Genomic DNA, 26,088 nt, shown 5'->3' with positions numbered 1-26,088 from the left:
ACTCTGTTCCATTGCAACCATGAGACGAAGAATCCTGGGCAGGCCCCACCTCCTCCAAGAACAAGACTGTTTCAAAATATGCCAGGTCACGTGATGGTCTAATCTATTGGCATACGGCGCCATCTATCTAACCCCTTTTGTATTGTATCATCCATATCTGTAGATAACGATAAAACAGAATATACCACATTATTGCATGAGTAGAGATCGCCTGGTATCTTGGGGACGCCTGTTTATGCGAGGTGAACTGATAGGAAATTGAATTGGACGTAATTATCGTTCCCGCCAACGCTCTAACCATATGTCCAGCCGTACAGCTATACTTTCACGACTGGACGTTCGTTAGCATCCATGGATCCGGATATTCATGTCAAATCTACATGTAAAGCTCTACGCGTATTCCTAGACAAATACTCGGTATTATGCTAGTTATTTCAACATGTGAATATTGAGTCTCAGGAGACATGCGGTTCGACAGAGATCAATGCCTGTTTGAGCTAGTCTGTCGATACATATTTCAAAATACAATAGTGCAGGATAAAAACTACGGCATTTTTTGATCGGCCATTTTTTGGAATGCAGATATACGCTACTATCTATTGTTATCACTAGTCACCTAAAGTGAGTAGCGGGGTCGTGTATATTGGGTTAATAATTTCTATGGGAATTTTGCAATTGATAAGGACTAAATACTGAATGCAGCCAACCTGGCCAAACACTGGGGACATATAAGTACGAGACAATATCCTGGAATAATAACGAACAAAGAAAACCTGATTTTATTCAAAAAGCTATTGATCGGTGATTATAGGCTCATATATATCGCACGATGCCTGAAAAAGAACTTAATTATATAAGGTCAGCAGATGCTGCTACGTCCAACGAGAAGGATGGTGGAGTTTTTGTCGATGCTTTTGAAGCCAGTGATAACAAGGCCCCTATGGGCAAATTTGAGAAATTCCGTGACTCTTTTAGGAGATTCGACGATACTGAATTAGGAATTGACCCTAACTTATCGGAAGTGGAAAGAGCTGCTATCATCACTGCTAACTCCCCATTGTCGAGGTCTTTGAAGAACAGACACTTACAGATGATCGCCATTGGCGGGTCCATTGGTACAGGTCTTTTTGTGGGTTCTGGTACTACTTTGAGAACCGGGGGTCCAGCAGGGATTTTGATTGCTTATATTATCATTGGGGTTATGATTTATTGTACTGTCCAGGCGTTAGGAGAATTGGCTGTGACATTCCCGGTTTCTGGTGCTTTCGTTACTTACAATACTCGTTTTATTTGTCCATCATGGGGGTTTGCTATGGCTTGGAACTATGCTTTGCAATGGTTGGTTGTGTTTCCGTTAGAATTGGTGGCGGCGTCTATTACTATTGAGTATTGGAACCTGTCAATTAATTCGGCGGCGTTTGTGGCTATTTTCTATGTTTTGATTGTTAGTATTAATTTTTTTGGTGTCAAAGGTTACGGTGAAGCAGAATTTATTTTCTCCCTCATTAAAGTCACCGCAGTAATGGGCTTTATTATATTAGGTATAATTATTGCCGCAGGAGGTGTAGGTCCTCAAGGTTACCTTGGTGGTAGATACTGGCAACATCCAGGTGCCTTTGCTAATGGATTCAAAGGTGTCTGTACTGTTTTCGTCACCGCTGCTTTTGCTTTTGCTGGTACTGAATTAGTAGGGTTAGCTTCTGCAGAATCTGCTAATCCAAGAAAGTCTTTACCAAAGGCGACCAAGCAAGTTTTCTGGAGAATTGTTTTATTTTATGTTATCTCTTTAACCTTGGTTGGTTTATTGGTTAGATACGATGACGAGAGATTACTTTCTGACTCTTCTGTGGACGCTAAAGCCTCTCCTTTCGTTATTGCTATCAAAAATGCTGAGATTAGTGGATTACCATCGGTCATGAATGTTGTCATTATGATTTCTGTTTTATCTGTCGGTAATTCGTCTGTTTTTGCTTCTTCAAGAACTCTAGCCGCATTAGCAGCTGCAAGACAAGCGCCAAAGATTTTTGGCTATATTGATAAAAAGGGTCGTCCATTAGTTGGTATTATCGTCCAATGCACCTTTGGGTTACTTTGTTTTGTCTCTGCGTCTGATAAGCAAGGTGAGGTTTTCAATTGGTTGATGGCCTTGTCCGGTCTTTCTTCCATCTTTACCTGGGGTTCGATTAACTTCTGTCATATTAGATTCAGAAGGGCTTTGAAAGTACAAGGAAGAGATACCTCCGAGATTGCATACACTTCTCAGGTCGGCCTTATTGGCTCATATATTGGTATGACTTTAAACATCTTGGTCTTAATTGCCCAATTCTGGGTCGCATTGTTTCCATTGGGCAGTTCTCCAGATCCAAGTGCATTCTTCCAAAGTTATCTTGGTTTCCCAGTTGTTTTATTCTTCTATATCTGTCACAAGCTTTATAGAAGGAACTGGAGACTCTATATTAGGGCCAAAGATATTGATATTGATACTGGTAGAAGAGACTTAGATTTGGATTTATTAAGGCAAGAACTTGCCGAAGAACGAGCATTTATTGCCGCAAAACCTTTCTACGCTAGGGTTTGGAACTTCTGGTGTTAAGCACTATCATATCGTTGGAACCATGTTCTAAAATTTCAATTCATCGTCTACTCTTAGTTTTCAATCTTATATCTTCATTGCAGCACGTGATATAGTTGCAAATTAAAAGATCAATACATATATTATTTATTATCATTGTAGTAGTCTTAGTAGTAGATATTGTTTCTGACTTGTATTCATTTACTTTAGTAGAAATGGTAAATAAAGGATCAACGGTTGTAGTCAGGTTATATTTACTATGGATTTGAGGATAATTGATGCCTTAGAATCCAATTTTGAATATTATCGGTGTACTGAACGTTATTGGTGCCAGAAAATAATCGTCACACAAGTCGTACTATGCTACGTGGATGTATGCCATAATCCAGTTATAGAAACTGGAAACTGTAAAACTGCTGAAAATCACCAGCTTAACAAAACTATTCAATACGATGAATTTTTCACCTAATATTAATATATCTAATATTTACTGTATAATCGATAGTATATACTTCAGAAGAATTATTTTTGGTAATCTTCAGGGTAGAAGATTAATCTCTCGACCCCTTTTTCGGTTAAAATGACCATTCTAATGACACCACCAGAAGAACCATCCCATTTAATGGCCTCAGACAATGCAGTCTTGATGAATTGAACGCAATCGTCCTTTTCCATCTCAGGCTTGTAGTTTTCGTTACACCAACCGTAAATGAACGTGGATCCCGAACCTGCAATCGCATAATCTTGTTGATGTATAGAACCCCCAATTGGAATCAGATACACCGATCCCTTGTTTTGTTTATCATACCCAGCACAAATAATACCTGCAGTCAAACCATCTTTGTTGTTGTAACATAATTCTTGAAATACGTTCGCTGCTACCTTCGTAGTAGGCTTTTCGTTGTTTGGTAATTGTGATGAGTAAACCTGCAAATGATACTTAACAATGTCCGCCACAGCCTGTGTATCTGCTGCTGATCCCGACCGGCAACAATATATGGTATCATGAATTTGCGTCAACTTATCTGTGACTCTGTTAGCGATATATGCTCCAGTTGTTGTTCTTGAATCCGCTCCTAATATAACCCCATCCTTAAATGTAACGGCCATAATTGATGTACCTAAATTAACTTCTCCTTTCTTCAAATGATTAATATCAACTGAAATACCGTTCATTTTGTATGATTAACTTATAATTGACTATATAATGACTATTATCTTGTTAGTGTATGAAAATTGCCACCTCCAATTTTGAATGAGATCGAATTGTGCGTGGGTTTGTGTCACTTTTCATTTATACTAGTAGAATATCAGCTATTAAGATCAGACCGGATCATATAAATGGCTAGACAATGAAGGGGTTATTAGGCATTCTATTCCTATGTATAAGTGTGGTATCGCTAGTTATCGATAAGCATGCATTAATGGATAAATTAACTGTGCAAGAAATCAATTTCTTATACCGTGATCCGCTAATCACACATAAAGTACATATTGAAATCACCAAACTTGCAAAGCGGAAGAACAAGGATGGGGTTAAACCTGTTGTTATCGGGGAAATACACGCTGGTCTCTTTGGTTATACCGTGCCGTTCACTGTAAATAATTTTATCCAGTTGGCAAACAAAACGAATGGGTACGGATATGATGATAAGACATTATTCCACCGTGTAATCAAGGATTTTATGATTCAAACGGGAGACTATCAGTTTGGGGAAGGGTATGGAGGACATTCCGTTTACAATAATAAGGGAAGGTTTAGAGATGAGAATTTTAAATTGAAGCATAATAAGCAAGGACGGATGTCTATGGCCAATGGGGGTCCTAATACCAACGGAGGACAGTTTTTCATTACAACAAAAGACGAATGTTCGTGGTTGGACGGGAAACACGTTGTATTTGGCCAGATAATTAACGGATTTGACACGTTGGATCTCCTCAATAGTGCTCGAACAGACAAGAATGACAGACCCAAAGAAGAATACGTGATGTCTAAAATAACAATAGAAACCTTAGACGAAGATTATCTTAGCACTGTAGATTTGTCCAGAGTTAATGATATCGGGTATGATATCATGGTTGGGGAAACATCACTGAGTTATACGTATATTTCTCTCTTTTTGCTCTGTGCGGCACTCGGAATGCTTTATAGAAGATGGCATTACAGAAGACAAGCTTTCTCTGATATGAAGGATCCTGATTTTTACTAAGCCTTGCTACATACATTATTTATTTATATTCTTTACATAGGGTAACACCAACAAAACACATTAATGGTTTAGATTTGACGTTCGTCTGAGTTAAAATGCATTTCATATTTCACGATCTTGTTCTTTTAATTGGGTTTTCCAAGGCTGCGAAATAGGACCACTGTTTTATCCCGTTCTTAGTAAACAAACCTCAATTTTTTCTAATCAGCCAATTCCAAATAAGAATTCAAGTATCTCGGAAACTACTATCTTCTTCTTCTTTATTGTTTCTTGGTGATATCTACCATAGTGTAAACGTAAGAATTATATCTCAAACTTGGACCAGAAAATTCAAAATATAAAATCATCGCACAGTTGAAAATACTAGGAAAGATAACAAATAGACCAATCTATATAAATCATGTCTACAACTAATGACTTTCCAATAGTATTGGTCAAGAATCTTCCATATGATGTCTCAACGAAATCCTTATATGAATTGGCAGGGAATTTTGGAAATATTCATCAAATTAGAATACCAGTTGATGAACAAAATAAGGGCACTTGCTTTATAGTGTATAATAACCTATCAAACGCAATTAGGGCATCCAAGAGTTTAAACGGTATAAATTTCCAGGGTAGATACCTCGTTAGCATGCATTACTCGGTTGACAAATCGAAATTATCGGAAGAGGACTTCAAATACCGGAAGGAACAATTAGAAAAGTTAAAACTTGAGCATTCTATATAGTGATAATCTTTCTTAATATCGCTGTATGTATATATATTATTTATTTATTTATTTATTTATCTTTCTTGTCAATTGAAATATCAATTAAACTTAACAAGTAATAACTGGTCAACCCAATAAAGATGAATCCAGATATTTTCATAACCTTCCACCAGTAGTTAACTTGGGTGTATTTGAACATTAATAATACATCAATATTACTCAAGTCGTCAAAAATGTTATTGTATTTCAAAGTGACCTTGATATGACCCTTGGATACATCAAGGTAGGATAATTCATTGCCCACTTCAATGGATGAAAATTCGATTGGAGAAGAAACATTCACAAATTCTGCACTTTCTGGTAAGTAGAAGTTTAATGAGACGTTCTCGTACGTGATATCTTTGATGGAGTTCAACAATGGGAATTTTACCATGTAGGTGTCAGGCTCATCATTCAATTTGTGAATATAGTTCTTAATTTGGTTGTTCCAGCCAAGAGTGAAATTATAATTCCATCCACCGAAAAGAGGGAATCTTGGTCTCAAAAATAAGTTGTTTAAGCTGACCGAATGGGTGGAAACCATACCAACCAAATCAGTAAAGTAGTAATCCTCGAATTGATTTATATCGGTGTATGGGAATTGCAAGTGAGAAAGTGCCCAGTGATTTCTGGTTGTCTCGTATTTGCCTTGCATCCAGTCTACTCTCAGGAAACCAGTGGATAACTCGGCAGCATTGTTAGTTAATTCATAGTACTCCTCAATGGCTAAGTTGTCAGTATTGGAAGCAGGAACCCAGACAGACCTTTCCAAATTGTTAACCTTCGCTAAAGGTCTGTTGTGCTCGTATAACAATCCCATTGGCTGAACAGTGTATGGCTGAAGATCGGTCAATAATGGCCCATACACTAACGACTTGTGTTCCACCTTTGGTTTCAATTCAGGGGCATTTTCCGTGAATTCGTATCCCTGGTTGCCCGCTAAGTGCAATTCCATTTCCTGGCCCTTCAGAATCCCCGTGAACGTCATGGTGTATGTCTTCGTCAAGTACGGCGAGTACGCAAATTTGTTCAACTTCACCAACAAATGTTGAGTGCCATCCATCGCCAATTTGTTTGGCAATGGGCTCAATGTATCTATGTAAACGTAACGGACCTTCAAATCAACCTTCGAATTAGGCGCCACGGGCGCTGGAAGCTTCAACTTGTAAACCCCATGCTCGACCTCTATCGCGTCAATCGCAACCGGCTGGTCAACCATCGACACAGAAATCACAGACACATTAGGCACAATACCGAACCCATCATTGACCGTGAAGAAGTATTCGTCCTGTGGCTTGTTATTGGTATTCTTGGCCTCAATTAAGCAGCTTTCCTTAACATACGATCTTGAAAGATCGATCGACCTGATGTAGTTAACATTTTCCCATGACGTTTTAATGTCCACACATTGACATACACCGACTAAAAACAAAGTCGTAAGTATGCTAATCAATGAATTCACCTTCATATTACTGTCAATTCAATTGAATAGGTGTATTATGTCCTTTTATTCTGTATTTACGTCCGTATATTGAACACCTAATTCACTTTTTTCATTAGTAGGTAGATCCACGAATTATGTAATCGCAACCGTGAAATTTTCAAAGTCAATAAAACTTTGACCTATAACAGCCGCCGCTATATACTCTTCAGATACAAGGTGGTATAAGATAGAAGTGATGTCGTTACAAGATCTTATTCCTGTGGTCAATAAGTTACAAGATATTGTGACTACCACGCAGTTAGCAGACTTAGATTTGCCAATATTAGCAGTTGTTGGATCGCAATCATGTGGAAAGTCTTCAGTGTTAGAGAACATCGTGGGTAAGGATTTTTTGCCTAGGGGAACTGGTATTGTCACCAGAAGGCCGTTGGTATTGCAGTTGATCAATATTAAGCTGGACGACCCGCTTATTCACGAGAAAGGGAAGATGAAAGGGTCGAGTGGCGGACGTAACTCGGTGACGGAGGACGGAGATATGAACTTGGAGGACCATTTGAGAAAGCATTCGAATGGGGGCAAGCATCAGCCGGCGTCAGAATGGGGTGAATTCTTGCATCTTCCTAAAAAGAGGTTCTACAACTTCCATGACATTAGAGATGAAATAGCAAACGAGACCAGCAGGATTGCTGGTGAGAACAAGGGAATAAGTAGGTTGCCGATCAACTTGAAAATCTATTCCACCAAGGTGTTGAATTTGACGTTGGTTGATTTGCCTGGTTTGACCAAGATTCCTATTGGCGACCAGCCAACCGATATTGAGAGACAAACCAGAAATTTGATCTTAGAGTACATTTCCAAGCCTAACAGTATCATCTTGGCGGTATCGCCTGCAAATGTGGACTTGGTTAATTCTGAGTCGTTGAAGTTGGCGAGACAGGTCGACCCAAAGGGTAAAAGAACGGTGGGGATCTTGTCAAAGTTAGATTTGATGGACCACGGCACTAATGCATTAGATATTTTGAAAGGTAACGTCTATCCTTTAAAATTAGGATTTGTCGGTATTGTCAATAGGTCCCAGCAGGATATTACTGAGAATAAACACTTGGATGATTCCTTGTATGCTGAACAGCAGTTTTTCCAAAACCACCCGGCTTATAGACAAATCTCTAATAAGTGTGGTACGCGTTACTTGACCCAAACATTAAATAGAATATTGATGAATCATATTAGAGATAGATTGCCAGATATTAAAGCTAAATTAAATACTTTGATGGGGCAAACTGAACAGGAATTGCTGAACTACGGTGATTTACCATCCAATTTGAATGATTCCAAAGAAGTCAGGGGTGCTTTTGTGTTAACCTTAATGACTAAATTTGCTAACAGTTTTGTTAATTCGATTGAAGGTACATCAATGGGCGATATTGCCACAAAGGAATTATGTGGTGGTGCTAGAATTTACTATATCTATAATGAAATATTCGGGGCACAATTGGCTTCGATAAATCCTACCCAGAACTTGTCTGTACATGACATTAGAACTGCTATTAGAAACTCGACTGGTCCTAGACCATCATTATTTGTTCCAGAAGTGGCATTTGATTTGTTGGTGAAACCCCAAATTAGATTATTAGAATCTCCAGCGCGTAGATGTGTTGAGTTGGTTTATGAAGAATTGATGAAAATTGTTCATAGCGTCTGCTCTTCAGGATTTGGTGTTGAATTAAACAGATATCCAAAATTACAAAGTAAATTAATTGAAGTGGTATCAGATTTGTTAAGAGAAAGATTAGGGCCAACAGTGAAGTACGTTGAGTCCATGATTGAAATTCACACTGCTTATATCAACACCAATCATCCAAACTTCGTTGGTGCTGCGAAGGCGATGAGTATGGTTGCTGAAGAACGCCAAAAACAAAAAGAATTAGAGCTGACATCAAAATTAAGGTTGGCAAGTGAAAGAATTTTAAACGGCAAGAACTATGACAGTATTGAAGAATTGGAAGAGAGTACCGACGGATCTAATGAAGAAAGAGAAGAGATTGATATTAATCAAGTGGATGACGAAATTAAACCAGCCAAGCACAAAAGAGCTGAATCCAATAAGACTTCTATGTCGTATAAGTCTGAATCTGCGCCAAATTTGTCTACTTCGTCGACACAACCACTTCAAGATTCTTACTTAAACTACTTCTTTGGTAAGGATCCAATCACCCACCAACAACATTTGCAAACACAAGCGCAATTACATCCTACGCCATTTAAATTTCCTCAACACCAAGATAGCACGTTACAATTCAATAACAACTTTCTTCAAAATGGTCATATGAATGGCATAAACCAATCAAGTTTCAGTACAAATTCAAACGCCAGTTCCACGCCTAAGTCGGATCCAGTATCCCAGGATTCTCAATCTACAATTGATTTGAACTCTTTGAATTTGAACGAGCAACAATTTGAGAGTGAAGATTCACTCAGCGAGTTGAACGAAAGAGAACAATTAGAATGCGAGTTGATTAGAAGATTAATCATCTCTTACTTTAGTATTGTAAGGGAAATGATTCAGGATCAAGTACCAAAGCTGATTATGTGTTTATTGGTTAACCATATCAAGCAGAATATCCAAAACAGATTGGTTATCAAGTTGTATAACGAGAACTTGTTCGACGAATTACTCCAAGAAGATGAGAGTATTCAATCCGAAAGAGAGAAGTGTATTGATCTTTTGAATACCTACCGTGAAGCTTCCAAAATCATAAGCGATGTTGTTTAGTGAAGCCTCGTCCCTTAGTGCATGCGCTCTGTATGTTTTACCTTGGAAATATTGTAAATACCTTGGAAATAGTAAATTTTGATAATTTATAGTTATTTATTTTATATGATTATGTTTGGTCTTCCATATATACCAGTTTAACCTATCCCATTTCGCTCCCGCTTGTATTTCCTTGTCTATACGTCGCTTTGTCTATTTATTGGGCCTGTCGTACACATACAAGTCTAGTCCATCGTGAAATCCACTCACCAAGCTGCTTTTCCGTATCTTGTACTTGGTCAACTTCTTCTCCTCTTCAAAACTGAAACTGCTTGTTTTCACTAGCAAACTCACACTGAAGTTACTCCCCTTTCTCTTACTAATATGCTCGATATCGTCTTTCGTCAATCTACCTATATTGAGTCTCAAATTCACCAAAAAGTACACTGAAACATTCATGTAGCACTTCCACTCGTGCGTGTTTATGTCTATCACGATGCGATTATTCCGCAAAGTATTTTCCTCCAACAATTTGCCTATAGGTTTGTTGGTTAACACATCCACCAATTCGCGTCGTATTGTCCCTATCAACGAATTTATATCTCCGTTGGATAGTTTCAATATATTGATCTTCTGTAACTTGACTATCGATTTTTCATTAACCGATATAACAGATGCATTTTCAAGAAGTTTTGACCGGTTGACAAATATCCTTACCGGAATACTCTTGTCTGGTGTTACTCTAATAAAGCTGGTTGTGGCTGGCATATCTCTGTGTCACACTATCTCTCTATCTAGAATTAACCAATTGTGCTATATTTAGGGATCTCGCCTATATCAACAGTCATGTGACTTATGTCCCAGCAGCCCACGTTGACAGCCTTGTTTTGGGTCCTGCTTACGCCATATATATCACCCGTGTATGAATAAAAAATATTGGAATAGGAAGCCGTTGGGAAAAGGAAACATACTCTTTTGTTTTCGATTAAAGGAAAGGAGACGAAACTAAGAATTTCAAGAAGATAGAATTTTTTGACACTTTTTTTGCAGTTAATAATAATGCTAGTTAATAAGAGACAAACGCCATGTATACTTGTGTCCTTCTTCATTGGGATTGTATTTTTCACTGTATTGAATATGTCGAAAAGTCATATTAATCTGGATTCCATCAGCAAGCATTTTTCCTCCGTTACACAGGCCAAAGCGCAGCCTAAAGAGTCAATGGCTTCTAAGGCAAGGAAAGCATTCAAGAAGAAGGTTTATATCGACGACGAGTTCGAGTATTCCAAAATCACGTACATGAATACCAAGTTGGTGAACTCAAGGACCGATAAAAGCATGTTGGTTGTTTCAAGTGTTGGAAATAAAGATAGTTATGGGAAGGACAAATCGTTTGTGGATTTGTTGAATACGATTGGGCTGATCGACTACGAAGCGAACTCGATTTCCTTAGGGTTCTTGATAGGTGAGAAAGAAGAATTTGGCAATGTGGAAACATTTTTCGATAACTATTTCAACGAGTTAGCCAAGGTTGATGCAAATGCTAAGAAAACGTTGGCTCAGTATGTTAATAGGGTTACATTACTCACGGCACCATTTATAGATAAGGCGTTTCAAAGCATTGATAGAAACGACAGACACAACGATAACTTGCAACGGTTAAGAAGAAGATCTATCGCAAGATCCAGAAACTTTTTATTGCTCCACTCGCTACAGAACGAGAAATATACGCTATTCATTGACTCGGACATCGTGAAGATCCAACATCCTCAAATGATCAAATCATTCATTGCAACAGGTAAAGATATCATAGTTCCTAGGATTATCCGCGGTGATCTTCAGGATTACGACAAGAACTCATGGGTCGGTGAAAGAACAGTTCCATCCCCAGAACAATATAAAAAGTTGGATCTGAACGATTGGGAAAATTGGGACTATGTTCCAAGAGATGTCGAAGATAAAATGATGCACTTCGATAAATTCATAGAGAAGCATAAAGGTGACCCAAATACCCACCTAACCAAAAGACCTGGCTACTTGATGAAATTAGACTCAGTTGGTGGTGCCATTCTTTTTCTGAAATCGGTAATCTACAAACAAGGTGTTGTCTTCCCACCAAACTATATTATTGGAACTACATGGGACCGTTTGGAAGGCTACGACGGTATTGAAACAGAAGGTTTATGTTATGTGGCTAAGTCCTTAGGCTATGAGTGTTACGGAATGCCAAATATGGTTGCTGAACATTCTCCAGAATAATTTATAATATATATATATATAACTTCGTAATTAATAGAACAGAATATTTGCGAGTATAAATAATGCGCTAATGAAAAATTATAAACGTAAATACAACAATACTATGAAGAACTTACTTGAATCATTGTCGTATAATTTACCTAAAGGTAACTATAAACTCTTTCATATCCAGTCACAACCATTTCAATGTAAACATTTGTTGATTTATCATAAAAAAAATGCCCAAAGACCAGCATTAACCATAAAGATCAAACACTTTATAAGCTTGATAGATGATGATAATCTTGTTATTATGGGAATTGAGGTTTACATTTACTTAACGGTATTTGATAATCATCTAAAGCATAGTATATTCATTTCGAAAGCAGATACTACTGGTTTATCGACTCAGAAATATAAAATAAATAAATTGATAGATGATATCTTGCAATATTTGATCCAATATGACATAAGAAATTACTGCCGTAAAATCAAATTGAGGTCAAGCGAAATGGTTAATAGATCGGGAAGTAATCCTACAATTAACTCATTGAATCGGATAATTGATAAGTTGAGAGAAGGTACGTCGTATTATAAATCAATCCCTTATTACAACGAAGTGGTGATCCCCTCCACAAGCGACAGCTTGGAAACAATCGTGCCTCCTGGACGTATTCAGACCTCGATATCGTTATTTACCAGGGCGTCGGAGCAGTATCTTTTCCCCAATTCATCGAAAAATGAAAGAAAACACGTAATTGGCGGCGATGATTTATTAAATTGGTGGATAAAGTTGATCAACAGAACACTTTTAAATCAAGCAAAAGAAAGCAGTTGGAACTGTCGATTGCATATTCCGGGCTCAGACAATGTTTCTATATCTAAAAAGTTGCCTGCTCCTAATAATAATGTTGCGTGGTCAATCGGCAGCATTTTTGATAAAGACGCAGAGAAGTTGGCAATTAACCAGATTCCTTTATTTCCTGATGACCCTAAAGGGCGTTTCTTGGAACATTTAATAGTTGAAAACAGATACAAGTCTACGAGTTTGAAACAGTTTTGGCAAGAGCTAGGATTTAGACAGGAATTTAGGTTAGGAAATGTTGTTGGTATAATAGGTTGTGAAAGAGAAGAACGCGGTATAAATACAGTTGAGACTACTCAAGATGTATGTGTCTTGCCGTTGGGCCAATATAAGAAGATATTGAATAGCATAAAAAATGCAGATTTTAGTGATGCAAACGATATCAAAGCATTGATATCTGTCAATATTCCCGATTCAATGAAAGAGTTTTGCGTAACGAATTATTATACCTCATTTGAAGGTTTAAATAGCACTACGCCTAGAACAGCAGTCATGCCTATAGTCAACGACTTGAATCTGAATGTGAAGAGAAAATCAGACACACCAAAGAGAGAAATTGTTGTTAACGATCTATCTGGATCTTTGAAAAGAAAACCAGTCAATGACATATCCGCCTCCATAAAACGAAGACCTGTAAACGACATATCTGGATCTATAAAAAGAAAACCTGTCAATGACATATCTGGCTCCGTAAAACGAAAGTCTGTGAATATATCTGGTCTTGTGGAGAAAAAACCTGTCAATAATCTAGCGAAGAAACCGGAGAACACGCCATCTGATCATGAATCAACTCAGGAATACTCCCCTAAAATCAACATTATAAATAGCTTGATCAAAAGAAAACCAAAGAAATAATCAGCTGTATCAATGCTATTTATATTGCACATAAGATAATACATGCATACATTAAAACACGTACCTAAATAACGCGGACTTTACTGGTTATGTACATTCTCTAGCTGATCGTAACATAGTTCTCTGTAATCCTGTTGGGTTGTTCATAATCATCATAGCCTAGAAAATACGTAGTAATATGTAATGAAAACTTAGTGCATGATCTATAGAACGAAAGGTCCAATAGAAGTATGTCTATTTTCGGTATGGCGTTTGGGACAAACATAGCCCTGTTCCACTACACACTTCCTGGCACTGTATCCCCCCTTAAACTCATCGATTTATTCATATGTCTTCGCCTCATCTCTGGCCAACACAACATCAGCGAACAATGCTCTAGGTCATGATATTTCACTTCCGTTCTGTAAAGTTGCAAATTCTATCATGTAATTCTGCTTATGCTTTAGGTTCCAAGAACCAAGCTGCAATAGTACTCCTATTATACTTTAATATTTGCTCTATTTTCTTCAAAATCTCTCCACGGTTGCAATGTGTCCTCAACTCCGCGCCGAGCCTTCTCTTGTGGTTCATCGCATCCTTAAACCCATAGCACTTAAAAATTGTTCTCCTATAGTCGTCATGACATTCCGCAGCAATCTCGTCTGACGACATACTTTTTACACGACGTAATAACCTACTCATTACAGTGTATATATCGAGGTTATTGATAAGTCTCGACAGACACGTTGTTATCGTGTTTGTTCAAATGTAGATACCTCAATTAAGTCGACTGTTTCATAATATACTACGGCATTAACTACGGCATTAACATATACGCCACTATATAGCCATGATGTATGACTTTATACTTTTAGAACCCATAATGTATGACTCTATTTTCTTGATCCCATAAGCATCGTGATTTTTTGTCATAAGCATAAAGTCTAGAATCTAACTGGATTCCTATCAATCAATATTGTGGAGATAAGCCATATCAATGAAGACTGAGAATGTTTGTGGCCGATTTTCTTCTACAACAAAATCACTTTTTTTTAGTGAATTAATATTTTATATTTTTTTTCTTCTTTTCCTTGTTAACAGATTTATAAACAGATATAGATATATTCAAATCAATATGAAAGAAGTGGTATCACCCAAATCAAGTGCTACAAGCTTAGCTACGAGTAATGGAGATGGAAGTATTGTAACTCCGAAAGGTGGCCAAGGTAGTCCGAATATGCTTAAAGTTTCGACCATAAATAACGATATTCGGATCGGAAGATCATCCAGTATAAAGAATAATGGATTGGCTAGTTCATTATCCAATGTTAGGAACAATAGGTCCCCGAATCATAGTAGACATGGGTCAATTGTTGGTGATGATGCCGATAAGCTCGGTCCGAACCAACTGGAAGGTTCTACCAACTTGCGCAAATTGAGCAACGAACAGATAATCGATCTTATGGAGAAAGAACAGGACGGAATTGTAGTAAAGCTCATGAAGGACATAAATACGCTTAAACAGGAACTCCATCAGTGGAAAACCGGCGTGATGCCGACACAACTCAGATCGCCGTCATTCGACCACAGGCTGTCTGTAGTATCCAGTACATCTTCGGTTGATTCTGTGGAACGTGAAAGGAGCCGTAGAAGATCGTCTAACGAAGCACCACCGGCAGGATCATTTTTTGATAACGGGCATTTGGTCAGTGAAAATAATAGATTAAAGCAAGAAAACGATCTCTTGAGGCAAAAACTAAATGAGTTGAACAAGCTAAATAAGTAGTAGAATTGTGTCTTTGATTCGGCATACTACACGGCAATCTGGATACCTCTCTATGACTTTACTACTTCTATTAGATTGCTCGCGACTACGTTTTATGTGCCAGATCATTACTAGATCACTATCAGATTGCTATCAATCACGACCATTGTCAGATCACTGGCTATATATATATATATATATATGGGAGGGTCAATTATGTAGAATGTTTGATGATTGGTGCTTGCATTTTGCGTTGCGCCAATCCAATTTGCACTGATTTTGCTCCTCGGGCTTCCACCGAAGAGAGCATTTTCCTCATAACTGGATTAACTTTCAATCTACAATATACGTTATATAATAATCTACATTCAGGATAAAGTTGTTGTAATATTTCGCAGTAGTATTTGATTGTGTTTTCTAGTTGTTTGTGGATAACTTATCAAAATGTAATTATTTTTGTAATTCGCAGCCATAAATAGTACAAATTCAATGAATTTACTATTATTCATAGACTTCTTTCTATACTATTAACAATGAAGTACTTAATATACATAGTTCTCCTCATAGGGCAAGCAATTGCCTTTAACTTCGAAAGTTCCGAAGACGATGAGGTAGAAAATACGGAAGTTCAGAAGGAATCTAATCCCGTGGCCAACCGATTACCTTTTCCTAGTTGGTTGTCCGATTTCACAGGTCTTACCGAATGGCCAGGAATGGATCCACCATATATTCCATTAGATTTCATAGACGTCAATTCTATTCCTGATGGAATACCTCGACATGGAAACGGCCACTGTGAACCAGTCATTAATGACCACGAAACATGCTCGTTTGATTGTTATAATTGTGTCTCTGCTGACGACGTATATACCTGTCCAAAACTATCCCAAACATTCGACGACGGTCCTTCGTTGATGACATTAAAGTTACTTGATAACTTGAAATCGAAATCCACATTCTTCACCTTGGGTGTGAACATAGTTCTCTTTCCCGATATTTATCGCAAAACTCTGCAAATGGGCCATATAATGGGATCTCATACATGGTCACATAAGTTTTTACCAAGTCTAACAAACGAACAGATAATTGCTCAAATTGAATGGTCCATCTGGGCCATGAATGCTACTTGCGGGCATTTACCAAAATGGTTTAGACCACCATATGGTGGTCTCGATAACAGAGTCAGATCCATTGTGAGACAATTTGGGATGCAAAATGTGGTATGGGACTTCGACACCTTCGACTGGAAGTTGATTAGCGAAGATGATAAGTCCAATCAGCATGAATTAGAAATCTACGAAGATATAGGACGATTTAAGAAGACAAAAGGAAGTCAAGGCCTAATATTGGAACACGATGTGTACCCCAGAACCGTCGAGGTTGCAATCGAGGTTCACAAACTCATAGGCCCTGATCAGATTACAGTACCCGAATGCGTTGGGGGTATTGATTATATAAAAAAATTCATACATATATAGTCCTTAGAATATTAGTAATGAGCCATGTGCCATGAGCTATTAATGCAGAATTTCACTAACATCGTAGCTTAGAAAATGATCAGTGTACACATAATACCTATTAGTTCTGCAATATATGGCCGTGCAATATGCCAGTAAAGTGATAAGGTTTTCATCACCTTAACAAAGAGTCGTCCACTTGTTTGTGGTGTTGACCATTCGGCAGGCGAGACCACGGATAGACACTTTTTAGGCTTCCCATACCGCGTTATCCATATTTACGGGCAAATTCTCTTGAGAAGTACTTATTAAGAAGGTGCCATGTCTACATTTGGATAAATCTTTAAGAACCGTGTCTGCAAACATTCTTGCAATACAGAGTGCGTTTAGAAGTTGCATATATCTGCTTGTACTTACATTGTTCCGTTACAATGGATTCGGTGCTTCTAGCTAAAAATAGGCTCGAAAGGTCTAGGTTCACGCATCGTACTCTGTATTCCATTTTTCGCAAGCATATTAATACCTAATATTATTAGAAAACAAATATCATGAGCTAAAGCCATTCCCTCGTATTTGAAAGAGCTCCCGTAATTGAGTATACATATTGCTCACTGTCGTAGGAGGGTAATTTTAGCAGAGCAACCTTTAAGCCTTGATAGAGAGCACCTGCGCAATCGAAAATTTTGACTAGGTTTCCTGTAATCCTAGTATTCCGTGTGCTTGCATATATTTGATAAAGGGTACTCACTTCAGGCGGGTCGCTTGCACTCTTGTTCGGGGAACAAATTAGGCTAAGACATAGGAAAAATTCAAACATCAATATTAGCATGTGAAGAAGGTGGTTAATGTCAAGATGAGCTGATAAACCCGGAATCAGCATGTGATAATTACAGATATTTTGCAGCTAATGATAATACAATAACAATTGAATAATAGGGTATATATATTTAACTTCACAATAACATTCATTGATAAGTAGTTTAATAGGTATATAAATTGTTAGGCAGTATCACAATACCCAAAACCGTAAAACAGGAGTTGTACTAATAATTAAGTAGAAATAAATAACGGAAGCACAATAAATAAATAAATAAATAAATAAATAAATAAATAAATAAATAGATAAGTAGGTACCCGTAAACACCCAAATGGCTTAATCATAAGCTACGGCATTTGATTATGCCGAGGCACTGACAACTGGTGCTTGATTGGAATTCGACGACCCGTTCAATAACTCAGCACTCTCATTACGGATTTCGTTGGCCTTCTCGTTAATGGCAGAAATGCCTTGCTTGGCATCAGAAATAAGCGAGTCGGCCTTATTTCTGGTGGTAGTAGCCACATCAGCAACGTATTCTTGAGTCTGGTTGTTGACGTCGCTCACAAATCTGTATCCGGTATTGTAGCTTGCCACGAGCTTCTTCTTGTAGACAGATGCTTCGTCGTTCATGGTGTTCAACTCATTGTTATAAGTGGAAATCAAGTTATTAGACACATCGTTGGATTTGTTAGAAACAAACGTCTTGGCTCTAGAAACAAACTCATTGACAATCTTGAAAAATTTAGATACCTCGGATGATTCGTCTAACTCCTCTAACTTGAAAGCCGCCTTATTTTCTTGATCGGTTGCTGGCAAAACCTTATCACCCGCTTTGTAGATGAAATTGTTAATTGGTCTCAAAATACTGGCATTAACATAGTTATAGGCCCCTTTTGCGTATACCGCTGGGTTCAACTGGTCACCAGATGGTGCCTTTTTTAAACCCCAATCAACTTTCGACAAAACAATGCCATCAAACTTTTCATCAACAAAAGTTAAACTATCGTAGACGACACCAATCGAAGACAACTTGGTGTTAGCAAAATTAGTAACACTAATAGTATATTGGTACAAAATGTTTACGAATGAAAATGATAACAAAAATCCTTCAATCTGCTTGACTGAGGAGTAAGAACGAATGTGGTTAATCGATTTCGATTCAAACCTCTTGTTTGGTGTGCTCTTATTAACTGTTCCTGACATCTTAACACTATTGCTCTATAAATATTAAATTAATATATTAATGGTTCAAAAGAATATAGAAAAATCCTAATTTATTTTTCGGTTCCAAGGGGGCATTGTAAAGTATTTATATATGCTCCCACAAGAGATCTTATTATCTCGCAAAATAAATTCCAGAAACCATGCAATTCCAAATGTGGTACCTGTCTTGTTCTTCCTGTTTACCATTAGGCCATATTTATGCAGCCACCCACTCTTAACCAAGCCCCTTATCCATGCCACAAACCAGTTGAGTACTTGCCTTAAGTAATATTGTGGATTCCCCTTTGGACTGATGCTTGCTGCGATAACGAGCTGGAGCACCGTGTTATAGAAAAAAAGGTACTGATGTTTGGGTGCAATACGATGAGAACCAATAGTTAATCACATGAAGGCGTATATCCGAAACGATTGACATGAAACATCTTACACCAGGAACAATTGCTGCAATGCGAACTGTGGGCACAGTTATGTAGGTGTATGTACCAACCCCATTTGTCCCAGCTAATACGGAGTGTAGGGAACGAGGAAAGAATAGCGAGAACGCTATGGTCACAAATGAGTGGTGAGAAGTGGTATTAGTGTATGAAAATAGGAAGTAGGGATATGGTAGGAATAGGAAACGACGTAGACTATGCATCAATATAATAAGATCTGCAGGCGAGTATAGTAGGCGTCTTGTCACTTAAGAAGCCGACGCAAGGATGTCCAGAAGGATGAAGAAGAATAAAATTTAGCAATCTTTGAGATAACCACATCTCATACGTTATAGGAGTAGAACATATTTTTGCAATAGTGTATAAATATCGTAGGGTACTTGTAGTAGGCATCACGAGCGGAGAGGTCGATGTCGTATAAGAAAAGATTTGGATGATCTTGAAAGCCTCGTAGTTTGTGGCAAGCTTACGAGACCTGAAATCTGATGCGGGACTAGAGTCCGCTGAGACTTCTGTAAGGCTGGATCGTGTCTACGGGTATAGACGTGCTATACGGAAAAGTCTAACATTTGCGATCAATCTTCATTGGGAGTGGAAATACGGTTGTACAAAGAATTTAAAACATAAATTAAACTAGTCGACTACTTATTGTTGTTTACATTCTGGAGGATTTTCCTTTGGAGGTTCGTCGTCATCATCTTCATCACTGTCGCCTTCGCTTTCGCTGCCGAATTCTTCATCCTGATCGAAGTCTTCTGGGAAGCCGAATCCAACTGCATCGCCAGTGAACCAGTCGATGGCTCTTGGGATCAAACGGTCCTTTATTTCTTCACCTAATTGGTAATCCAATTCCAATCTTGCTTCCAAGTCTTCGTCTTCGTCTTGTTCTTCTTCGCTTTCATCCTCGTCCTTGTCTTGACTTTCCGATTCGTCGACTTTTGGTGGTTTTGGTGGGTCAAAAAAGTTGAAGAAAGATTCACTAGGAGTCAACTTCTCAATGGTTCTGGTTTGCTTGGTAGTCTTGTTTCTTTGTTTTCTTCTTTCGATGTTGATAGTAACGTTGTTTTCCTTGGACTTCCAGTTAATTTCGCTTCCATCAGCGTGGTCATAAACAAAATCTCCCGAATATCCTAATTCGGCTTGGTAATGGTACGTCTTGGTCAAAATGTTATTGGAGAAGTATGGGTTTTCCTTGAATTCGAAGATCAACTCGAAGCCTGGTGTAGACAAGTATTCCATTCTAATATCGTTTAGGTACTTCAATAATTCGCTATCCCTCTCGGTTATAGTTTCTGAAACCGTCTGTAAGTTCTCTAAGGCAGTCAACCAGAAACCAGGAATACCCTTTTCACCCTGGTCTTCGACCTCTTCGATCTTGTCCTTTTCTTCGTCGTCTTCATCTTCGTCGGCTTCGTCCAACGCTTCGCCCTCTTCGATTTCCCCTGCACTTGGTTCTTCGTCCCCGTTAATGATCTTCTTTCTTCTTTCGTACAATGGTTCGTACTTCTTAAAAAATCTCTTTTCTAACACTAACAACTCCTTTTGGAATTCGGCTTCCAATTTCATTTGTTGTTGTTGAATCGACTTCAATCCAAATACACGGTTTTTGACCGATTTTGGCAACGAATCAATATATCCACTTTGCTGACCGACTAAAGTTCCCAACTTACCTTGAATCATCGATAATAACGCTGGGTTGTTGGCTAATTGCGAGCTGATTCCATTTCCGCTTTCTTCCTCGTTGATGGTCGATACGGTTGGTGGTTGTGATTTCAAATACGAATTTGTAAGCGATGCTGGTGTATTTTGTGGCGTTGGAGCCTTGGAAATATCTCCATGTTTACTTCTAATAGGTTCTGACATGATTGATTGATCTAATTATATTATTATTAAGAGCTATGGATGATAAAATACTACCTAATTAAAAAATTTCAACTCATCTATTTTACGCGTAAATTGGCCACCTAAGCTCGTTAAGGAGCAAACAACGTTTTTTATATACAATACAAAATTTATAGGTTTATAATCGTGAATTCATAAATAAATATAGAATATATAATATAAATATATGGGTCGTAGAAGAAACAACGACTTAGATGGTTGGGATATGATTTTGGGGTAATTCTACCGTAGATTCTTCAATATCGTCATACTTACCATCCAAAAATTTTTCAATATCGTCTTTTCTCGACTCCCATTGTTCAACTTGGGACAACTTGTGTTTGATTTCGTCAATCTCATGATCAAGACTCTTCAAGTTCTCCTCGGACGTCAAGTCATGGAATTCCCAATTCACGCCACTCATGTCATTTTCGTCAGTACTGGTGGAGTTCTTTATCTCTAAAATGAAGTCGTGGTATTTCATTAATAAAGGTCTGTGACTCAAGGTGATGAAGGTGATTTTTTTCTTCTGCAATAATTCAAATAAGTAGTCCTCCACGTCGGTGGAAACGGCGTTGGTTGATTCGTCCAAGATGACGAACTTAGGGTTTTTAAACAAGACCCGGGCAATACTCATTCTTTGCTTCTCACCACCGCTGAACACATCCTTCCAGTCCTTCTTGACATTGAAATTTCCTTCTCTCGTTAACAAGTATTCCAACTTGACTTCTCTTAAAATATGGTATAAGTGGTCGTCATTGTAACCCATTTCGAGCATGTCGTCGTAACTGTGGGGATAGATGATTTGGTCTCTCAAGTTCCCGTTGTTGAAGTAAGTTTTCTGGGGCAAGTAGAAAATATCGTCGTCATCTGGTTTACTTAACAAACCAAAGTATAATGGCCATAATCCAGCCATAATTCTAGCAATCGAGGTCTTACCACACCCATTAGATCCTAAGATCAATAAGTTTTTGTTTTGACTGATCAGGAAGTTTAATTTGTTGATCAATTTGTTGTTTTCGGAACCCTTGGTAGAAGGAATGATGACAGGAATATTCTCAAATCTGATACCTTCGTAGTAGTTAGACTGGATAGTTCCTCTGATATCCTTAATACCCTGTTTAGAGCCATAATCAAATCTAGGTGAATGGACCTCGTGTAAATTGGTCAATAAATTAAACACTCTATCTGTGTAACCGGTTAATTCAGAGATGTCTTTTATAGAATACATCAATCTTGAACCAGCATCGGCTAACGACAACATTAATCTCTTATTGATAACAAATTGCCTCATGTTTTGCTTCTCATTAACAGCGGCATTCTTATCTTCTTCGACCGGTCCATTGTTCCTCATTTGTTGTATTGTCTTCCAGAAATCCTCAAGGAAAACTGGCAAGCCAGCAAAGACATAACCCCAGGCAGACCATGTATACTTTAAGATGTAGTCTTCTATGACTGAATAACCAAAGGTTGTATTAATTTCATCACGTAAGTGTTCCGATAAATCATGGTACGTTTCTTTAAGTTTAGACTTCTCAATCACCGAACCTTTATAGAACGCAATCTCCTCGCTGTTCGTAATCAAATTCAAGTGCTGGTTATAGTACTGACCTTCAAGGTGAGTACCCGTTGCAGACAACTTTCCGAACGCCGGGGTGTTCTTCTTCAAAAACCATGCTGTCAAAAAATAATTACTGAAAATACCAACCAATGCACCGGTTCCCAAGGTATCTCTTAAGTAAACCGCAAAAAAGATCAAGTCGATCATGGGTTTACCCATACTCGAAAATAACCCACAGATCGAATCACAGAATTTAGTTATATCATTTGTGATGTACTGGTCGATATTTTGAATTCTAGACTCATTAAGTGACACCTTATAATAAACCATCATCTTGTCAAGATACATGTCATGCACATATCTAATCAAGTTTGTTCTGAAGCTCAACGATAACCTGTTCGTCAAGTATTTAATGGCCGCATTGGTGTAAGATGCTGGGAACGCAATCAATAACCAGTATATCAAATCACGAGCAAACTTCTTCCCATTACCACCGATCAAATTCTTCACGATCTGCCCGTCGAGTTTCGCTACCAACAACGACAACCAGGTTCTCAAAATCAAGAAAAAGCACTGGGACAACAACAACGACGTATTCTTTGAGTAGAAGCGGGGGATCAAAATTCTCCAAATAATCATCAATTGGTTCAAAAACTTTGAGTTGAATAAGTTGTTCTGTGTCTTCAAGTTCTGATCGATCATAAAGTTCTTGTACAAGTACTTGTCGGCCGCGTACCGATCTTTGTTGGGCTTCGGAATTATGATCCTCGTAGTCGAATTCCTGCCCTTTGAAATAAAGATTTCCCGACTACCATTTTTCAAGATCGTGGACGATTGTCTGATCAAAAACGGACGGTTCTGCTTCCTATTCAACTGATAATCGGAGTACTGGTGAATCAAACTCCTCAACGTGAACAAAACCCCCAACCCAGCCGTGGACACAAGCGTACCCAAAAATAGCACCACCGGCCTCGACTTGTAGTTGATACTGACCTTGTTGTCCTTGTATGTGATCACAAACTCCTGTAATATCAACAATAGATTCCGAATGTCATTTTTGTTATATCCGGCAAGCGTGGATATGCTGACCATATTGCTAACTCAAAATACAATTCAAAATTTCTAGGGTGTATCTCGCACTATCACTTTATTAACTATACTATATCAAAGACCTATAATTAAATTACCCCCTATAAACAACAAGCGTTCCTTTTGAAATTTGTTCAATTTGCTTGTGCTAAGATCAATTGTGGTTCCCCACGAATGGGGCCAGGCCGAGGACCATTTTTTCTTCTTGCTTACGTAATCGGTGATTTCACTTTTTGCCCATACACCAGAGAAGAGGCGTCCGTCGATCGATGTGTCGTAGAGTCGAAGCACACCGCAAAAGTGTCTATATCTGGGCGGCATTATGTTACACCGTCTACTTGTCGACGACTACTCACCACTTCTTGCCGCTCATCTGCTTCATAACGCACTGTTTGAATATATTGAACTCCGCGGCACACGTATCTTTTCCCATGGTGTTGTATGACTTTAGAACGCACTGGCCGTAGTTCAGTCCTTCTTTGGCACACTTGGCCGATTTTACCATGAGGTTTTTGGCGGGACTTATTTTTGTCATGTTTGAAGGTGATCTGATTCGTAACAACTATATGTTTCGGCGCTACAAATAAATTTCGTACTACTCACAAGTATTGGATCGGTCGTGGAGTTATCAAACCCCTAACGACATAATCTATATGTACCAAAATCTTTTCAAAAAATGTCAACAATAAGTTACAGTGGCCGAGTGGTTAAGGCGACGCCCTGCTATCAGCAGTTTAGGCGTTGGGTTTTACCTGCGCAGGTTCGAATCCTGTCTGTGACGCCATTTGATTTTTTTTTCTGGTCGTTTTTCCGCTTTTTTGGGTTAGTCATTATGGCTAGCACCTAATCTCCAGATAATAACACAAAAAGATTTTTAAACGTTGGTTCGGTAAATAGTTTGACAATTGGTATCGGCTTTTAGGAAATATTCTAGTATATGAAGCCTTGGAAACCCAGCTAGAACTTGAAGTACCAAATATCAAAAAGTATCGAAAAGATGGATCCTACAAATGACCCCAACTTCACCCCTCCATCATTAAATAAGGATATCCAACCTACAGCTCCGTCGAGCCAAATACCTAAAAATATCCCCATTGAACCGCTAGTTTTAGCAGATTTAGGTAATGCCATGGATGCTCCGTCCCCACACCCTTCTTCAGGAAGATCGAGGGTCCATATGGTCCACGAAGACATGAAGGCCGATCAATATAAGTCCAAGATTCCTAGAAAGCATACGGATTTGGTAAACTCGTCTTCGGACGACGATGCAAATGTACCGGAACAGATTTTACCACCATCGGCCAAAGTTAAGAGTACACAAATTGCCGATTTGGAAGAGGTGCCGCAGGGCATCCAGAGACAGTCCAAGACGTTGGAAAAGTATCTGTTTCCGACCCATAGATTGGGTACTATGATGCGGGACGATACCAAGTACCCATTGGTAATAGTTGCATGCGGGTCTTTTTCGCCTATTACATATTTGCACTTGAGGATGTTCGAGATGGCATTAGATGCCATCTCGGAGCAAACCCGATTCGAGGTTGTAGGAGGATATTTTAGTCCTGTGAGTTCGAATTATAAGAAACAGGGTTTGGCACCAGCACCCCACCGGGTGCGTATGTGTGAATTGGCATGCGAGCGGACGTCGTCGTGGTTGATGGTGGACGCCTGGGAGTCTTTGCAGCCGAAATACACCAGGACGGCGTTGGTGTTAGACCATTTCAACGAAGAGATTAATATCAAGAGAGGAGGTATCATGACCCAATCCGGCGAGAAGAGGGGGGTCAAGATTATGTTGTTGGCAGGTGGTGACTTGATTGAGTCGATGGGTGAACCAGACGTATGGGCCGATCAAGATTTACATCACATTTTGGGTAAATACGGCTGTCTTATCGTCGAAAGGGCTGGTGCTGATGTTAGAAGCTTTCTATTAAGTCATGATATAATGTACGAGCATAGGAGAAACTTCTTAGTTATTAAACAATTGATTTACAACGATATTTCTTCTACAAAAATCAGGTTATTTATCAGGCGGGGCATGTCGGTTCAATACCTTTTACCAAACTCGGTGATTAGGTACATCCAAGAACATAAGTTGTATATTAACGAAACTGAGCCCGTCAAGCAAGTTATGGCCGATAAAACTGATTAGATGATCTTTGTTTCTTTGTGCTTTTTTCAATTCTTGTTG

At 38.5% G+C, this 26,088-nt stretch overlaps 16 protein-coding genes and 1 non-coding gene across 17 annotated transcripts; 10 read left to right on the top strand and 7 right to left on the bottom strand. All coding sequences in view use genetic code 12, as the record gives it.

The window, feature by feature from the left end:
* Positions 1-829: 829 nt before the first annotated feature.
* Positions 830-2,593, top strand: DEHA2C12056g (DEHA2C12056p; the record flags this gene model as incomplete). The annotated part of the gene is made up of 1 exon (XM_458200.1): positions 830-2,593. The coding sequence occupies one exon, from the start codon at positions 830-832 to the stop codon at positions 2,591-2,593; it is 1,764 nt and encodes a 587-aa protein (XP_458200.2).
* A 501-nt stretch (positions 2,594-3,094) lies between these two features.
* On the bottom strand, positions 3,095-3,748 carry DEHA2C12034g (DEHA2C12034p; the record flags this gene model as incomplete). The annotated part of the gene is made up of 1 exon (XM_458199.1): positions 3,095-3,748. The coding sequence occupies one exon, from the start codon at positions 3,746-3,748 to the stop codon at positions 3,095-3,097; it is 654 nt and encodes a 217-aa protein (XP_458199.2).
* Positions 3,749-3,924: 176 nt separating this feature from the next.
* On the top strand, positions 3,925-4,782 carry DEHA2C12012g (DEHA2C12012p; the record flags this gene model as incomplete). Its single annotated transcript, XM_458198.1, has 1 exon — positions 3,925-4,782. One exon carries the CDS (start codon positions 3,925-3,927, stop codon positions 4,780-4,782), a length of 858 nt encoding a protein of 285 aa, XP_458198.2.
* A 400-nt stretch (positions 4,783-5,182) lies between these two features.
* On the top strand, positions 5,183-5,512 carry DEHA2C11990g (DEHA2C11990p; the record flags this gene model as incomplete). Its single annotated transcript, XM_458197.1, has 1 exon — positions 5,183-5,512. One exon carries the CDS (start codon positions 5,183-5,185, stop codon positions 5,510-5,512), a length of 330 nt encoding a protein of 109 aa, XP_458197.1.
* A 52-nt stretch (positions 5,513-5,564) lies between these two features.
* DEHA2C11968g (DEHA2C11968p) lies at positions 5,565-7,001 on the bottom strand (the record flags this gene model as incomplete). Its single annotated transcript, XM_458196.1, has 1 exon — positions 5,565-7,001. One exon carries the CDS (start codon positions 6,999-7,001, stop codon positions 5,565-5,567), a length of 1,437 nt encoding a protein of 478 aa, XP_458196.2.
* A 211-nt stretch (positions 7,002-7,212) lies between these two features.
* Positions 7,213-9,750, top strand: DEHA2C11946g (DEHA2C11946p; the record flags this gene model as incomplete). Its single annotated transcript, XM_458195.1, has 1 exon — positions 7,213-9,750. The coding sequence occupies one exon, from the start codon at positions 7,213-7,215 to the stop codon at positions 9,748-9,750; it is 2,538 nt and encodes an 845-aa protein (XP_458195.2).
* A 192-nt stretch (positions 9,751-9,942) lies between these two features.
* Positions 9,943-10,497, bottom strand: DEHA2C11924g (DEHA2C11924p; the record flags this gene model as incomplete). The annotated part of the gene is made up of 1 exon (XM_458194.1): positions 9,943-10,497. The coding sequence occupies one exon, from the start codon at positions 10,495-10,497 to the stop codon at positions 9,943-9,945; it is 555 nt and encodes a 184-aa protein (XP_458194.1).
* Positions 10,498-10,788: 291 nt separating this feature from the next.
* DEHA2C11902g (DEHA2C11902p) lies at positions 10,789-11,988 on the top strand (the record flags this gene model as incomplete). The annotated part of the gene is made up of 1 exon (XM_458193.1): positions 10,789-11,988. One exon carries the CDS (start codon positions 10,789-10,791, stop codon positions 11,986-11,988), a length of 1,200 nt encoding a protein of 399 aa, XP_458193.2.
* Positions 11,989-12,058: 70 nt separating this feature from the next.
* On the top strand, positions 12,059-13,687 carry DEHA2C11880g (DEHA2C11880p; the record flags this gene model as incomplete). The annotated part of the gene is made up of 1 exon (XM_458192.1): positions 12,059-13,687. The coding sequence occupies one exon, from the start codon at positions 12,059-12,061 to the stop codon at positions 13,685-13,687; it is 1,629 nt and encodes a 542-aa protein (XP_458192.2).
* Positions 13,688-14,663: 976 nt separating this feature from the next.
* On the top strand, positions 14,664-15,452 carry DEHA2C11858g (DEHA2C11858p; the record flags this gene model as incomplete). Its single annotated transcript, XM_458191.1, has 1 exon — positions 14,664-15,452. One exon carries the CDS (start codon positions 14,664-14,666, stop codon positions 15,450-15,452), a length of 789 nt encoding a protein of 262 aa, XP_458191.2.
* A 512-nt stretch (positions 15,453-15,964) lies between these two features.
* Positions 15,965-16,909, top strand: DEHA2C11836g (DEHA2C11836p; the record flags this gene model as incomplete). Its single annotated transcript, XM_458190.1, has 1 exon — positions 15,965-16,909. The coding sequence occupies one exon, from the start codon at positions 15,965-15,967 to the stop codon at positions 16,907-16,909; it is 945 nt and encodes a 314-aa protein (XP_458190.2).
* A 1,156-nt stretch (positions 16,910-18,065) lies between these two features.
* Positions 18,066-18,911, bottom strand: DEHA2C11814g (DEHA2C11814p; the record flags this gene model as incomplete). The annotated part of the gene is made up of 1 exon (XM_458188.1): positions 18,066-18,911. One exon carries the CDS (start codon positions 18,909-18,911, stop codon positions 18,066-18,068), a length of 846 nt encoding a protein of 281 aa, XP_458188.1.
* A 1,100-nt stretch (positions 18,912-20,011) lies between these two features.
* On the bottom strand, positions 20,012-21,229 carry DEHA2C11792g (DEHA2C11792p; the record flags this gene model as incomplete). The annotated part of the gene is made up of 1 exon (XM_458187.1): positions 20,012-21,229. One exon carries the CDS (start codon positions 21,227-21,229, stop codon positions 20,012-20,014), a length of 1,218 nt encoding a protein of 405 aa, XP_458187.1.
* A 229-nt stretch (positions 21,230-21,458) lies between these two features.
* DEHA2C11770g (DEHA2C11770p) lies at positions 21,459-23,900 on the bottom strand (the record flags this gene model as incomplete). Its single annotated transcript, XM_458186.1, has 1 exon — positions 21,459-23,900. The coding sequence occupies one exon, from the start codon at positions 23,898-23,900 to the stop codon at positions 21,459-21,461; it is 2,442 nt and encodes an 813-aa protein (XP_458186.2).
* A 72-nt stretch (positions 23,901-23,972) lies between these two features.
* On the bottom strand, positions 23,973-24,218 carry DEHA2C11748g (DEHA2C11748p; the record flags this gene model as incomplete). Its single annotated transcript, XM_458185.1, has 1 exon — positions 23,973-24,218. The coding sequence occupies one exon, from the start codon at positions 24,216-24,218 to the stop codon at positions 23,973-23,975; it is 246 nt and encodes an 81-aa protein (XP_458185.1).
* A 368-nt stretch (positions 24,219-24,586) lies between these two features.
* On the top strand, positions 24,587-24,678 carry DEHA2C11726r. Its single transcript is given in 2 exon segments — positions 24,587-24,624; positions 24,633-24,678. It is a non-coding gene; the product is annotated as a tRNA-Ser (tRNA).
* Positions 24,679-24,894: 216 nt separating this feature from the next.
* On the top strand, positions 24,895-26,049 carry DEHA2C11704g (DEHA2C11704p; the record flags this gene model as incomplete). The annotated part of the gene is made up of 1 exon (XM_458184.1): positions 24,895-26,049. One exon carries the CDS (start codon positions 24,895-24,897, stop codon positions 26,047-26,049), a length of 1,155 nt encoding a protein of 384 aa, XP_458184.2.
* Between the last annotated feature and the right edge of the window lie 39 nt (positions 26,050-26,088).

Source organism: Debaryomyces hansenii (assembly GCF_000006445.2).
Source record: "Debaryomyces hansenii CBS767 chromosome C complete sequence".
In the NCBI taxonomy this organism is placed as follows: Eukaryota; Fungi; Ascomycota; class Pichiomycetes; order Serinales; family Debaryomycetaceae; genus Debaryomyces; species Debaryomyces hansenii.
This window is presented reverse-complemented; position numbering and strand designations above follow the sequence as displayed.